Source organism: Plecotus auritus (assembly GCF_963455305.1).
Source record: "Plecotus auritus genome assembly, chromosome: 13".
NCBI lineage: Eukaryota > Metazoa > Chordata > Mammalia > Chiroptera > Vespertilionidae > Plecotus > Plecotus auritus.
In genome coordinates this window covers 20629399-20644738 of record NC_137779.1, presented here as the reverse complement: position 1 = coordinate 20644738, position 15340 = coordinate 20629399, and the positions used below count along the sequence as shown (strand labels likewise).

Sequence of the window (15340 nt, the reverse complement as noted above, 5' to 3'; positions counted from 1 at the left end):
ATGAGCACTCAGGATGTTTCCAGGGATTATTTTATATTATGAAAAGTATGTCAATGTATTTTTGAACAATCTTTTATGTCTCCTAGTGCACAGGTGAAGAATTTTTGTAGGATACATATCTAAAAGTGGGATTGATGGAAAATAAACTACAGAAAAGTTCAATTTCCCAATGCCAAATACTTTTCCAAAGTATTTTGAATTTCACATACCCACCAAAGTGTGTAAGAGTAATTCTCTTGATTTATTTATTTTACCAGTTTGTTTATCAGGTTAGTTGGGTGTTTTCTTACTGTGTGTAGTTTTAAAAAATATTTAGATATATGAATGTTTTCAATCACAATGTATTGCAAATAACTTCTGCTCATATATAGCTCTCTGCTCTCTTCATCATGACTTATGATATACAGAAATCCTAAGTTCTACTGTAATAAATTCATCAATTCTTCTACCTTGATGAGTGGTTTTTTTCTATTTTAAGAAATATTTCTCCACCCTGAGGTCTGAAATACATTCACCCACATTTTCTTCTAACAGTTTTAAAGTTTTACTTTTATATTTAAGATCCATCTGGAATTGATTTTTGTACAGTAGATATCTGATGTTATTTTCTTGCTATGGAAAATCAATGGTCCCATATCCATTATTGAATGGTCCCTCCTTCCCTCTAGTTGATCTGAAAGCTTATTGGGCCATGTATATTCATCAGTCTCTTTCAGGACTCTGTCTTCTTTCATTGGACAGTTTGTCTATCCTGGCACCAATAGCACAGGGTTTTAATCACCACAAATTTATAGTAATACTTGATATCTGGAAGGGCAAGTCCTTTCACCTTATTCTTCTCCTTTAGTATTGTGGCTATCCTTGACCCTTTTAATTTCAATATAAATTATAGAATCAATCTGTCATGTTCCACTCAAAATACTGTTGGAATTCTTATTGGAATTGCATTATAAATCAATTTGAGGAGAATGGATACCTTTGTAGTATTGAGGATTTCTTTCCATGAGTTGATCTGTACATGTTTATGGAGTTTGTGAAAATACGTGTTGTTGGATTTTAAAATATATTTTATATTTATGTGAATGGTATTGAGGCATAAATCAATTTTTTCCGTAGCACTATGTGATAATTTGGGGGGCTTAAAATGAGAACATTTTCTCATAGTGCTGTCGTGGCGTCTCCTGAACACCAGGGGGCGCCGAGCAGCGCCGCGCCTCCGGGGGCGCGGCCGCTCTCCCAGAATGCCTTGCTCCCACCCACGGCGACCCGGAAGCTGTCGCCGGTGGCCGCGGGCCGGCCTCCCTGGAGGGCATCTGGGCTGCGGAGCCCAGTCGCCCGCCCGGGCCGCCCCAGCTCGGTGGAGAGCTTCTGCGAAGCGCGTCTGCGGAGCCCGCGGAGGAGACATCCTTGCGCCCAGGGCACCTGGGCTCGGTCTGGCCGCGCCGCCCGCGGGGTGAGATCCCCGCCCAGCCTTGGCGTCTGTGAGTTTGGGGAGGGAGCCCTGCGGCCCCGCCCCGCCTCCTGAGGCTGCGAGGAGCCCGACACCGCAGCATGAGGGCCGCGGAGGTTCCCCGGAGAGCGGCGTGGCCGCCGGCAGCGCCAGGTGCGAGGGCGAGAGGCAGAGCCGCCATCGCTTGGCAGTGCCTGTAGGACGTCGAGGCCCAGATCCGCGGCCCCATCGCACCCCAGATTCCCTAGTATCCGGGACACAGTTATGCCCCATCCCTAACTCCGAGGTGAAATAGAAAGAGAGCAGCCGTCCTTTCCACCATGAAGGCAGAAACAGTGTCCTCAGCACAAGGGACCCCAGCCATGCCCAGCTGTGGCCTCAGTAACCTGCTGAGCAGCCGGAAGTTGATGGTGGTGGGGATCGTGCTTGGCTCGTTCCTGGTCACCCACTTTCTGGTCAGTGTGTGGCTTCTCTGCCTCGTGTTTGCGCTGCTCCTGGTGCTGGGAGGGTGGCAGGGCTCAAATGCCCTTGTGGGGGCTTCCGGTCGGCTGCATCTAGAGCGCTTCTTCCCCATGGCCGTCTGCTCTCCAGACCCCGAGGCAGAGAGGCAGCTGGAACAGGAGATCAACCGCACCATCCAGATGATTATTCGGGACTTTGTGTCATCATGGTATCGCTCTGTGAGCCAGGAGCCAGCCTTCGAGGAAGAAATGGAGGCGGCCATGAGAGGGTTGGCCCAGGAGCTGCGGAAAAGGATGGGCATGGTGAACAGTCCTGCTCTTGCCCAAAGGCTTCTGATGCTCTGCGGTTGTCACCTGCAGAGCTATATTCAGGCCAAGGAGGCTACAGCAGGGAAGCAGAGTGGTGGGGTGGAACCCTCCCAACTCTGGGAGGCTTACTGCAGGGCTACCGCCCCACATCCGGCGGTCCAAAGCGCCAGTGCCGAGGTTGCCTATACACGTAACATTGTGAGTTTGTTGCTTCAAGGACTAGTGCCAAAGCCCCACTTGGAGACTCGGACAGGACGCCATGTAGTGGTGGAGCTCATTACTTGCAATGTGATCTTGCCACTGATTAGCAAGCTGTCAGATCCCGACTGGATCCACCTTATACTTGTGAGCATCTTTTCCAAGGCCAGAAGTACTCCAGGAGGAGTGGTTAAATCACACTGTCCAGCCAGTGCCCTGGAGCAGCCCTCAGTGCCCACATCTCTGCCACTGGTTGTTGAGGTACAGAGTCTGCCAGAAGCGAGAGCCCCTTCTCCAGCTGCAGCCCAGCTGCTCCTAAACTGTGAAGAGCCAGAGGGACAGGTACGCTCCTCCCCAGAAGTTGAAGAAGGCCATGAAGCTATAGAGGGAGATTTGGGTGGAGTGCCAGAGGAAAGAAAAGTAGGAAACAACTCATCTCATTTCCTACAGCCAGATATCCGAGGCCCTCTGTTCTTGTGTGAGGACACAGAGCTGGAGTCTCCCTTGTCTGAACTCAGCAAAGAAACCATCATGCTCATGACGCCAGGCAACTACATGTCTGACGGGCTCCAGGATGCCCTGTGTGCCCTAGGGGGTTCCCAGTCTCTGCAGACTAAGGATGATGAGGGTTCTGAAGGAATTGAAGGAGCAGAGGCTGAGGAAGGCCCAGGAACAGAAAAAGAGACAGGTCTGGTCTCCATGTTGAATTCCTGCCCAGAGATCCAGATTGACACAGCAGACAAGGAGGCAGAGCAAGATGTCACCTCTCTTACAACTTTGCTGGCAAGTCCAGAAAGGACCTGCCCACCAAGACCCTCCTGCTTAGAGAAAGATCTTACCAATGGTGTGAGCTCCCTCGATCCTAGTCTGCCACCGGTTCTGCTTTCCTCCTCCCCAGCTGGTCCTCTCAGCTCAGCAACCTTCAGCTTTGAGCCCCTGAGCAGCCCAGATGGCCCAGTTGTCATCCAGAACCTGCGTATCACTGGCACCATTACTGCTCGAGAGCACAGTGGCACCGGATTCCACCCATACACGCTCTACACGGTGAAGGTAACAGGACTGGAAATGTGGTCACCCACTCTAGGCTTGGAATGGGTTTGGAAAGCCATCAGTGGAGCTAAGGCTCTCAAGGAGAGAGGCTACTCTTTGTTTGCTATGAGTATGAAGTTCATCTGTAAAACAATAGGTTTCTGTGCAATACCCATATAAACAATCCTAGAATTTCAGGGTTGTTAGGATACTGAGGGTCATATTTTTGAGTGGTTCCCAAAGTGTAGAGCCTTGTCCAGAAATTCTCTTTCCATACTTTTTCCCTGCTAATTTATTTTTTTTAAAATAATTATAAACTTTTAAAAACCTGATTTGAGAGAGAGAAACATTGATCAGTCGCTTCCCCCGCACACCCTGACCAGGATTTGAACCCGCCACCTTTTGGTGTATGGGATGATGCTCCAACCAACGGAACCACACTGGCCAGGGTAATTTATTTCTTTTTTTAAAATACTAGTATCTTCTTGTTTGGGAAGGAATATTATTTACCAATATATTTCTCAGAAGACAGTAAAATCCTCATTTGCAGAAATGATAATAAAGGGAGTTTATGTATCAGATGGCTGGTTCAATTAGACTCTAATTATTAAAGCAATAATTCCTTAAAACAGGTTTTAGGATAGGCTTCCTCCAAGTCTCCTGAGAGCTGTATTTTTTAAAAAATCCTAGGACCCCACTTAGGAAATTCTTATTCAAAATATGGAAGAGGCTGTCAGAATATATATATTTAAAAAGCAGCCCAAGTGATTTTGAGGCGTAGCCAGGTTTGGGAATGTAAGTATTGATAGTGTCCCTCAAGGAGTAGAATATTCCATGGGAAGCATTATAACTCCATGGTGTTCCCAAGTTTGAAAGTTCTACCTGGAATTCCACCTGTTTCTTACCTAAGCCTTTTCCTGGCCTGATGGACTGCTTTGCTCATGTCAGTTCATAATGAATACCTCTCCCTTTCTCCATGGCTCTAGAAATTTTTAAAACACCAGCCTCATATCCCACCGACAAGGGAGATTGTTTCTTACATCACTTGCCCACAATATAGTACTTCAACCAAACCACAATAACCTACCTCTAATGAGAATAAGCACATACATTATTCTTCCAGAGCGTTTCACTGTAATTTAACTACTGGGTCCAAAAGTCTTCTCCTATACCAAGTTGCACCTTTCATGCTGTTCAGGGTGCTGGCTCTGGGAAGCATACAGTACAAGTTCTTTTTTTCCCCATATACTGGCCCTACTAGCATATGAAGACGGCAAACTTTAACCCCTTACAACATCTCCAATTTTCACATGACTTCTAATACAGATGACTTGTACTTAGGAAAAAAATATTGTTTCGTTCCAAGACTAATAATTCATCTTCCCTGAACAGCAACAACAAAAAAATCAAAACACTTGACCCTTTAATGCATTCCAGACAAACAAATGATTTTTTTAAATATATTTTATTAATTTTTTACAGAGAGGAAGAGAGAGGAAAGGGATAGAGAGCTAGAAACATCGATGAGAGAGAAACATCGATCAGCTGCCTCCTGCACACCCCCTCACTGGGGATGTGCCCGCAACCAAGGTACGTGCCCTTGACCGGAATCGAACCTGGGACCTTTCAGTCCGCAGGCTGACGCTCTATCCACTGAGCCAAACCGGTTTCGGCAAACAAATGATTTTTGTTCATCAGTTGTTATGAATTATTTTTCCCCAAACTAATATACATAATCACTGAGTGAATATAATGACAAAATTGTAATCTCTTTGTAACACCCAACCCCATAATTGAGGGGTGGAAGAGGTAGTATTTTTTTTATCAGTGTTGTACCTTCTGTTTTACACTCTGGGATTTGTAGAGTAGTTATGTAGCCATTTTTATAAGTGAAAGTGTTTGCAGGAGGGAGCTTTGAGATGGAAGGAGTAGAGAGCAATAAAACTCATTTTTCACTTTCTAGGCCATATTATGTTGGAAAATATATTCTCATTCTTTAATTCAGCCACCCTTGGACCTTGAGTTGTTCATTACAACGTAGTGCAGCAATCAGATCTGGTAGGTTTGGGAACAGAATAAGAATAGATCCCTTCCTTACCCCTACTCTCCTCTTACTGTGTGGCTATTGAGCTGATGCAGTAAACAAATTTATCCATTCAACAGTATGAGACGGCCCTTGACACCGAGAACAGCAGCAACCTGCAGCAGTTGGCATACCACACTGTTAATCGCCGCTACCGCGAGTTCCTGAATCTACAGACCCGTCTGGAGGAGAAATCAGATCTCCGAAAGTTCATCAAAAGTCAGGAGTTTCCCCAGGCCTGGACTGCCTGCTTGCTTTCACATCTAGCCCCCTTGATCTGAGAGGCTGGGGGCCTATTGGTTTGTGGGGAAGGTGGAGGGAGAGAAGGCAGCATTAAGAGTCCTGTACTCTGCCACCCCTCCTCCCACTTTGCATTCAGGTGATTTGGGGTTTAGTACTGGACAACAATGGTCCCATTGTTTCTGAGATATTCCTTTGCCACCGAATTCTTTGTTCTGGAGTCTATTTAGTTTAAGCTTAATAAAGAAACTTTCACATTTCCACTTATGTCTATGAGGTAGCATGAGGAATTAAATTAACTTTTCCAGATTCATACATTGATTGCTCTTAAATATTAAAATATCCAGAAATTCTTGCCAGCTTTGCTTTAACAACCAGGTTTTTTAGGTATGCCATGAGACACAGAGACAATAAGAAAATGTAATAAAATTTAACTCTGAAAGTAAGCTAATAAGCAGCAAGTTTATTTTTTAAATAAAGTGTGTTTATTTTAAAAAGCTAACGATCACCCAAATAAACATTTTAATAAGCTTAGGCATAAATTGTGGATTTCAGTTATGCATTTTCTTTCTTAATAATAATAGCTAAGCCAAACTTGAAAATATATGCCAGGTTCTCTTCTAAGCACTTTACACATACTTAGCTCATTGAATTCTCATAACAGCTTATGAGATAAATGCTATCATTATCTCCACTTTACAAAAAAAGTCAACGAAAGATTAAGCAGCTTGCCTAAGGTCGTTATTATAGGAGGAATTGGAGCCTAAATTTAAACTTGGGCAATTGGATTTCAGGGCCCTCATTTGTAACCATTGTAGTGTGTGGTCTCTTCTATCTTAATATTAACATTAATAATGGGAGTAGATTGTATGTATTATATCCCTGGGGTATATTTGGAACTTCTGAAATAAAAAATCTCAGGGAAATATATTCAACAGTTCTGCTTTGTTCTTTTTAGTTAAGTTCTGTTAAGTGATTATACTTTTTCTTTTTTCTTTTTTTTTAAGATGTGAAGGGTCCTAAAAAGCTCTTTCCAGATCTCCCATTTGGAAATATGGATAGTGACAGAGTAGAAGCCCGTAAGAGCCTCCTGGAATCATTCCTAAAGGTCAGCATCCTTCTGTTTGTCTCTATGCTCTTTAAAAAAAAAAAAAAAAATTTATTGATTTCAGAGAGGAAGGAAGAGGGAGAGAGATAGAAACATCAATGATAAGAGAGAATCACTGATCAGCTGCCTCCCGCACACCCCCCACTGGGGATTGAGCTCTCAACCCAGGCATGTGCCCCTGACCGGAATCAAACCCAGGACCCTTCAGTCCACAGGCCGACGCTCTATCCACTGAGCCAAACCGGCTAGGGCTCTATGCTCTTTTTACCCACCAGACACCCAAGCCAGGGTGGGGAGATCTAGGGGACTGGAATTTCTCTTTGAAGTCCTTCTCATGTCTTTTGCAGCAACTCTGCGCCATTCCTGAGATTGCTAACAGTGAGGAGATGCAGGAGTTTCTTGCTCTGAACACAGATGCTCGTATTGCCTTTGTCAAGAAACCGTTCATGGTCTCCAGAATAGACAAGGTACTATACGCTCAGCCTCAGTTCTTACCAGAGTGGAGGCAGTGCTTTAAAAATAAGGGAGGCGGAGGGTGGCGAGAGGCAGCACAGAGGAGTCAGTAGAACATGGACTAGGATTTTCAAGCCCTATTCCCAGATATTGGTTGGATATCAACTTGTTGAATTACAGTGAGCAACTTGGAGGGAACGTTATCCATGACACTATAAATGTACACATATCTGCTAGGGACATAGTTATTCTAGTGGCGGGATGTAAGAATAGATCTATACCTCATAGATAGGTAGGGACAGGAAAGTCCTTCCTGAAGGTGAAAGTCATTCCCAATGTTGGTCACTCAGGAAAGAACCCCCTAAGTAGGGCACTAAGCTGGATTTAGATTGGTGTAGTCATTCTCTGCTGGAGAGCAGGGTATCTCAGGACCTTTGGAGATGGTAGGAGAAGGACATCTGTGTAACACATTGGAGCCTGCAAGCAGTGATTACCAACTGATTTTACAGTCCCCAAGGCAAAAGTCCGAGGTTTATGTTTATCCAAGGATGTCTTCATATTTTTTTAAAAAGTTAGAAAACACTGACTTGTTGGCAGAAGAGGGGCCTCTCTCTTCTCATCTAGACTTCAGGGGATAAAATGATAAAGTGGAATTTCCCATGGTGGGAGTTGGGAGACATTTACTGCTCTGATGAAAGAACTGCAAACTAGAGAGGGTTGCACAAGGTAAAATCCTCAAAGTTCATTCATTGATTCTTTCAGCATCTACATACTGCTTGCCTGTTTAAAGCTGTGTACTGTACTAGCTGTTCATGATACAACAGTGAACAAAACAGATAAGGACCTTTCCCAAAGACTACAATTTTGTGAGCCTAGAGAGCAAATTATATTGTCGAAGCCACGTTAAGCACATTCATGCTACCCTCTGAGTTCTTTCCCTGGATTGTTATGCCCTAGTCTGTACTGTGCTCTTACTCAACCTTACAGCCTTGTCTTAGCTGTGCTAGTTCCTTGTTGAGGATTAACCAAGAATGAGTTAAAGAAGTCCCAGCAGTATTAACTGATGAGAGGCACCAAAGGGAAAGTAAATGTTTCTTCAATATTTAGGGTTTCATTTATTTGTGCATTTTCTAGCAAATATATGTCATTTTTCTCATTCTGAAAAATAGAATTCTTACTTTTCACTGAGGATTGTTTCATTAGTCTTTCTGAGTACAGAAGTTTATATCAATTTCAGATTTCTTAATTTGGACCTGAGTGATTTTTGTTATTCTTTCCGTCCTAAAGAAGAAAAATTGAATTAACTGGAAAAGCCAGCTCTTTACTCTGTGTGAATTACACTGAACATGTTTATATTTTACATGTCTCTAGACATAGTTTGTATTTTTATAATCTTCATTCTTTCTGTGCTTCATATATTTCCACCTATATTACTTCTGCTTATTCACATCTTGGTGAAAGAGTCAATTTGGAAACTAAAAATCATTCTTTTATATACAAAGAAAGAAATTGAAAATGAAAAATATTTCACCAGCCTTCAGAACTCCTAGGTTTTTATTTATCCTATTATTTGTTTCAGCCTCTTTCCCCATGCCATTGTTTATCTTACTCCGTGAGAAAGAAGCTTTTTATGGCCATAGAGAAAAGGGAGAATAGTTGCCACTAAATTATTAGCTGGTCTCTGACTATGCTGATGGATAGAGCTCCACTATATAGCCTAGCTGTCTCCCCATCCTGATTGCATGAAGCACCGTGAGAAAACTGCTCATTTGGTGGTTTCTGTCTGACTCCGCACCTCTGACCCCTGCAGATGGTGGTGAATGCTATCGTGGACACCTTGAAGACAGCATTTCCTCGCTCTGAACCCCAGAGCCCCACAGAGGAGCTGAGTGAGGCCGAGACAGAAAGCAAGCCCCAGACAGAAGGCAAGAAGGCTGGCAAGTGAGAAGCCCTTCAGTCTCCCAGGGACTCTTGCCCCGTTCTCAGGTTGATCCCCAGTCCTCAGCCAAAGCCCATCCCCAGCTCTCAAGCTCTAGAAGAGAAGAGGTGGGCCATACCTATTAGTTGTTATACACTGCTAGACCTTGAGCTCTTCAGTGCTCACCTGGAAGGAGCCTGAGATCCTGCATAGGCAGCTCTGTGGAATGTTTGTCTTGCCATGAGAACCCAGGGCCCAACTGATCAGGAATTTGTGACTAGAAGGAAAACTCTAGAACATGGATCTTCTCTTTTTGTGTTTTCCTGGAAAATTGAGATGTTCTTTCCTATTAAGAGCTAAGGCTTATAACTGATCTCTGTTTGCTATCTTTTCGGGAAACCTTGGCTCAGAAGTTGCATATGCTAGCAATAAACAGGGAAGGGCTCGAATGGACACCTGCAGCGCCCATTTTAGTAACTGGTTGTGGCTGCTGCTCTCCTGCACCAGGTCTCAGATGTTCCCTGGCAGTACTCAGCCACCACACCTACCCTTACTGGAAACTTCATATCTGTATATGGGCCATGATGGGGAGAGAGAGAATGTGGGGGGTGGAGTGTTTGTGTGTGTGTCTGCTGGTCTGGCCGACTGTCTCTGTTCATGTTTCGTGGGCCAGCAATAACACAATTCTTAGCCTCTTTTTCCTGGGCCTGTACTTGGAAGGGTGACCATGGACCTGTGCTCATGAGAATCCTATTCCTTGAAACACTGATGTTTGCACTTGGAGTCTCTTACCCGGTTTTATTTGGAACACAAGGGGAATAAGATAAGTGGATGTACATAAAGGTACTGACAACAACAACAAATGCCACTTGTCTGACCTTCAACAAATATTTAATGAGTGTGTAGTGTGTGCGAGTATTCTTCTAGCCTCTGGGAATCCAATGTGACCGACTGGTCCCTATTTAGCATTAGCTAACCTCTTTTATAGATGCACTGTAGATAGTGCAAGAATTGCATTTTGTATTAAGACTTTCCAAAACATGTTGTTCGGAAGATTTTAGGGCCAGGTCCGTTCTGGCAGCTCTGAGCCCTAGAAACTCACAGAATAAGTGTAGGCCTAGTCGTTTTGAGTATTAATACTTGTAAGCCCTTCATATGCTAGGGCAAGATCATAAATTACATTTTGTTTCTGCTCTTTGTTTCTATATCAGGTCCAGATTGAGGTTCTCATCCAGTAAGATCGCTCCAGCGCTGAACTTGGCCAACGCACAAGAGAAGGTTCTCTATGGTCTCCAGGAAGGCACTGTGGTGAGAAGCTCCTAGAGAGCTCCTGGCATCTGCAGCCAGGATGTGGATCCTGCAGTTATAGGCACTTGAGACCTTCTCCAAAGTCAGAAAAGACTTAGGCGCCTGCTAAAGGGCTTACCAGCCTTTGGGTCTCTAATATTTAGTGTAAAAGTATTTTCTGCGAGGTTGGCTTCTCAAGGGCCATGGGTGTGGGATAATGTATGACAGAATGAGAAAGAAAACCCGTTCCTGGGAGAGATCAGAGAACCCGGAAGTGTTTGTGGCAAGTGCGAATACAAAGGCATTGGTTTACTGGCAACATTGCTAAGGTGGTCACAACATCAGTTGGGTCTGTGCTCAAGATACGTTTTCAGGGAAGGAACAGGGAAAACCTAAAGGGCTTTGGTTGCTCCTCTGCTTTCTGCACTCTATGTGACATGCTGCTGGCTCTTTCTTCAGGAGTCGGAGGTCCTGTCCATGTCTGGGATGGAAGCCTTTATTGAAAAACAGACAAAATTACTAGAAATGCAGCCAGCAGACGCCCCAGAAAAAGATCCTGAACATACCCCCAAAGGATGTGTGGATGGTGATGTGTCAGAAGCAGCCACGCCAGCCCAAGACCTCAGCAACAGTGACCCGGGTGAGTGACAAGATCTCACCACAGAGAAGGGAGCCAGAGCAGTCCTCTTGGGACTTACGATAGTTGGGATTCATCACTTTAATTTATCTTCTGTTCAGCTACGTAAGCCATGTGTTTGAGGAACTTTGCTGAGTGCCGGGATGCAAAAAAGAATACAACACAGTCCCCAGAGCTGAGCCAAGCCGAGTGGAGCCAAGCAGAGGAACAGGGAGTTCCATCCAGCAAAATAAGACCCATGTTTATAGTCTCATTACCTTGTTGAAGTTCTTTTTAGCATGCTTCAGCTACATTTGAACTGCTCCCTTTACCTATTCCCCTAGGACCTGTGGTACCACTTTCCTGCTTGGTCCCTTCTCAGTCACTTTTGTTAGCTCCCTTATTAGCCTTCCACAGTGTTATTGTTGGCTCTCTGTTATTACTCTGCACATTCTACCTGATGATCTCATTAGTACTATAGGCTTTAACTCTAACACATGTACCATGATGCCTAATATCAGATGTATTTCCACCCACTTGCCTACTGGAAATCTGCACTGAGATATTCCATAGGGCAGTGACATACAACATGTGCAAAATGGAATTCATCTTTTCTCAGGATCTATCCCTTTCATTTTATTTATTGCCATGGCAACCGACACCACCCAGTTACCAGAGAAAGGGCAAGGTGGGAGAAGAGGTGAGGACACTGCTCTCTCCTTATGGCAGGGCAGGTTTGCTTCCCAGAGGAATGAAGAGGAAAAATTGGGAGTCCTGGAGATAAGTATGTTTGCTAAAGTAGAATTTATAAGAAGAAAAATGTTTAATTCCATCAAGATAAAGGCTCCCACTGAAAATAAAGATCACAAAATCTTATTTCAGAAGGAAAATAAAAAGTTTGATTTCATCATTGTTTCTCAGGTGCCCATGAACAGTCAGTCACCTGACCTCTGCTCTATGGACCTCAACTTAGCTATGTGAAAAATGGAATTTACAACCCCATCTCTTCACATATATCTCACTTGTTAAGTAAATGAAGTATTTTGACACCAAAAGCATTAGGAAACTAAGAAATTATAAATAAGAGGGAATGGGTAAAACAATAATCAGCCCAAATCAAGACTGTAAATTTTGAACACCATATCTCTAAAGGAATAGTTTATTGCTTCCCGTCCTTTTGGCTAAGATCAAGTCTAAAGGAGTAGTTTATGCCTGAGCAGCCCTTTTTCTAGCCCTAAATGCTCATTGATAGAAATTTTACCATTTTTTTCAAGGGCACCTGATGCCTTATTTTGCTTTCTTATTTTTTACTGTTATGACTAATTGTCACCACATGGTGGCAGCTCTGTGTAAATACTAACTGAGAAAGTAATAGAATTCAGGAGGATGACTAAGACTCAGAATGATGCTACTTCCCAAGAAACTCAATAGCCCATCTTTGAACAAATGACTAGAAAGCAAACTCATCAGCTCCCATGCCCCCTTGAAATACAGTGCAGAAGAAAGAATATTTTTTTGGATGGGATTAAGAAGGTGGATTTTATTTCTAATAGATTCATCCAAATCTGAAGTCATTTATGTTCTAAAGACCCTTAAGGGAAGGGAACTTGGGCAAGCTAAGGGAATACCCATTGGTCCTAGACTAACCAAATTATTGTTGACGATTAATTATTAGTCACAACAATAGCATCAGATAGCTAAGATTCATCCTTGAATATTATGTGCTCCTGAGAAAGTCTCCCAGGAACCAAATCAGAGGTGACATGGGACCCCCTGAACAGGGTTAGAGAACAGATACTTCCATCCATACCTACCTCTGTTCAGGGGACTTCAGTGAGCATGGGTGTGAGCTCATTTGTGGCCAGTCTTTGGAATAGGAAAGAAATCAGTCACTGTCCTGGCATTTTCCCAAAGGTGTAGTGCTTTTCCTAATACCACATGTCATCTCAAAATCAAACTGAAGCTTCCTGGATCCCAACCCAACAGCTCTGTGTAATGGAGTTGCTTTCAAAGCGCTTTTTAACAGGAGGAGAATCCCAACTCTGCTGCCCACACATTTCTCTGATGCCTTGAGGCGAGTGGAATATAAGTGTGGAAATGACTGGGCCTTGCCAGTTCCAGTTAGTCACCAGTTGTGAGCACTTATCTGGAACAAAATATATCTACTCCCTGGGGGAAATACAAAAGAAACAGAACTAGGCAAAACAATTGTGTACAAAATATTTTTAAAAAGATCAAAATGTTTTACTAAGTGACTAACATAAAGGAATTGTAAAGAAATACAGGGCCTATCACTGGACTTTGTAGATAGGAAGTATCTCTTGGTATGATAGAAGAACTGATGGATTACAAAAATACAGGCTAAGATAAAGTGCCTTGAAAGATGTCCTCAAATCTGAGTCTTTTCTGAGTTACTTTTGATGCCTTTTTTTTCTCCAGGAACAGAGACAGAGTTAGCTGACACAGCCCTAGATCTGCTCCTCTTGCTGCTGCTGGAACAGTGGAGATGGCTGTGCACCGAAAACATGCAGAAAGTTCTTCATCTTACCTTTGGGACCCTCATTCAGAGGTAAGACTGGTGAGTTCCTCACATTGGAGTCTCACATTGGATGGGGGTGGCCATGATACTGCATTCTCCACCAGGAAGAGGAAGGGTAGAGTCCAGGGAACTTGTGGTCATAAAGGAAGGTAGACTCTCTGCTACAGAGGTACAGAAATGAAGACTGCCGGGAGAGTACCAGAAAGCTTGGATTAATCACCTTGTTGTCTAAAGTTTGAATTGACTCTGCTTCTGTAAGACTTCTGATCTGATCCACTGAGTCACAGACACCGCCTGTGACTTTAAAATACTTCTTCCAAACTTTTCCTACTCCAGAATCAATTCCCCACCCAGTTATACCCCTACGCCCTGTATCTTTCACCTCTTTTCAGTGGACATTTCTCTTACCTAATAATATGTAGTCAGTGACAATCAAAATAAGAAAGATGAGGAAAAAACAGATAGTGCTCTCAAAGATTATTTTCTCGGAAAAGGGTGTAAATGTTCACAATTAAAGAAGCACTTACTGTCACAGGATGGTAAAGAATAGGATACTTGGATTTAAAACTTGGATTTTATAAGTTAGGCTTTATAATGCTAATACCATTTGAAACTCCAGAAAGATTTGTACACAGAGTACAAAGTCTTTGGCTGCTGACTTCCTAACATGAAACATGCAAGCTTTGCTAAACTGAAGAAGGCCAGGCACTGTCTCTGAACCAGACACACCTAGTGCTTGAGGTTTAGCTACTTGTTTTGATTTCTCTCTCATGAGACATTCTGGCACATCACAAAGTAAGAAGCCAAATCCTGACCTCTTCTGTTAGTATGTGGCTCATGCTAATAGGCACTCCAAAAATAAAAACTTCTTTTAAAATAAGTATGGCTCCAACCTACAACATGCAGAAAATCCATCACCAACAAGTAGTTTAATCTCCCTTTTCACACTCAAAGTTGTATGGGATCAGGGAGGCTTCATAAGCTTTAATCAGAAAGAGACTTAAGTGGAAGAAGGGTGCACATTTATATTTGCTGAGTGTTTCTCATATGCTAGCATCTGACTCCTGTTTGCATATATTTTCTTATAGCATCCAAGTGAGGTAGGTAGTTCATTTACGAAGTAAGAAAATAGAGCTTGGCAAGGTCAACTAACCTGCCACAGGTCATTGTTAAGGACTCACCTGGAATTTGAAGCTGGCTGTATACAACTCCAAAGCCAGTGTGCTTTTCCCCACATATTACAGCCTTGAGCCTGGCTGTATGTGAAACCCACATATATAATGCTGACTAGTCACTGTGCTACTTCTCCCTAGTCCCTTCTCCACATGCAGCTCTGCCACTAGAGTGCTTTTTCTGAAAGGGCAAATATGAACATTTATTCTGCTCTTAGTATCCTTCAGTGGTTCTCTATTGCCAACAAAAGTGATTTTCCCAGGGACTCCCAGAGCTCTGGGGTCCCTGGGGTGCCTTAGAAGCCACTTAGAAGCTCAGGGAAACTAAGCGGACCCTGTCCAATCAAAGCAGGTCCATTTTGGTTAATTTAGTAGGAACCGAAAAATATAGGTGAGTCAGGAAAATTTCAAAAGATTGAGATTCATATATAGGAAAGATAGGAAGACATTTCCCTGAAGTTTAAATAACTCAACATT

At 43.3% G+C, this 15340-nt stretch overlaps 1 protein-coding gene across 2 annotated transcripts in view; it reads left to right on the top strand.

Annotated features, from left to right (window-relative positions):
* Window positions 1–1258: 1258 nt before the first annotated feature.
* The window catches only part of SNX19 (sorting nexin 19), a 32943-nt gene continuing 18861 nt past the window's right edge, over window positions 1259–15340 (top strand). Inside the window, exons 1-8 of one of the 2 annotated variants that reach the window (XM_080650083.1) lie at window positions 1259–3468; window positions 5611–5749; window positions 6778–6878; window positions 7226–7345; window positions 9142–9272; window positions 10461–10557; window positions 10996–11176; window positions 13592–13721. In XM_080650083.1, the coding sequence (XP_080506209.1) occupies window positions 1771–3468; window positions 5611–5749; window positions 6778–6878; window positions 7226–7345; window positions 9142–9272; window positions 10461–10557; window positions 10996–11176; window positions 13592–13721 (2597 nt within the window). In that variant the 5' untranslated portion in view covers window positions 1259–1770. The remainder of the gene's footprint in view (window positions 3469–5610; window positions 5750–6777; window positions 6879–7225; window positions 7346–9141; window positions 9273–10460; window positions 10558–10995; window positions 11177–13591; window positions 13722–15340) is intronic. The other variant, XM_080650084.1, reaches the window with a different exon arrangement.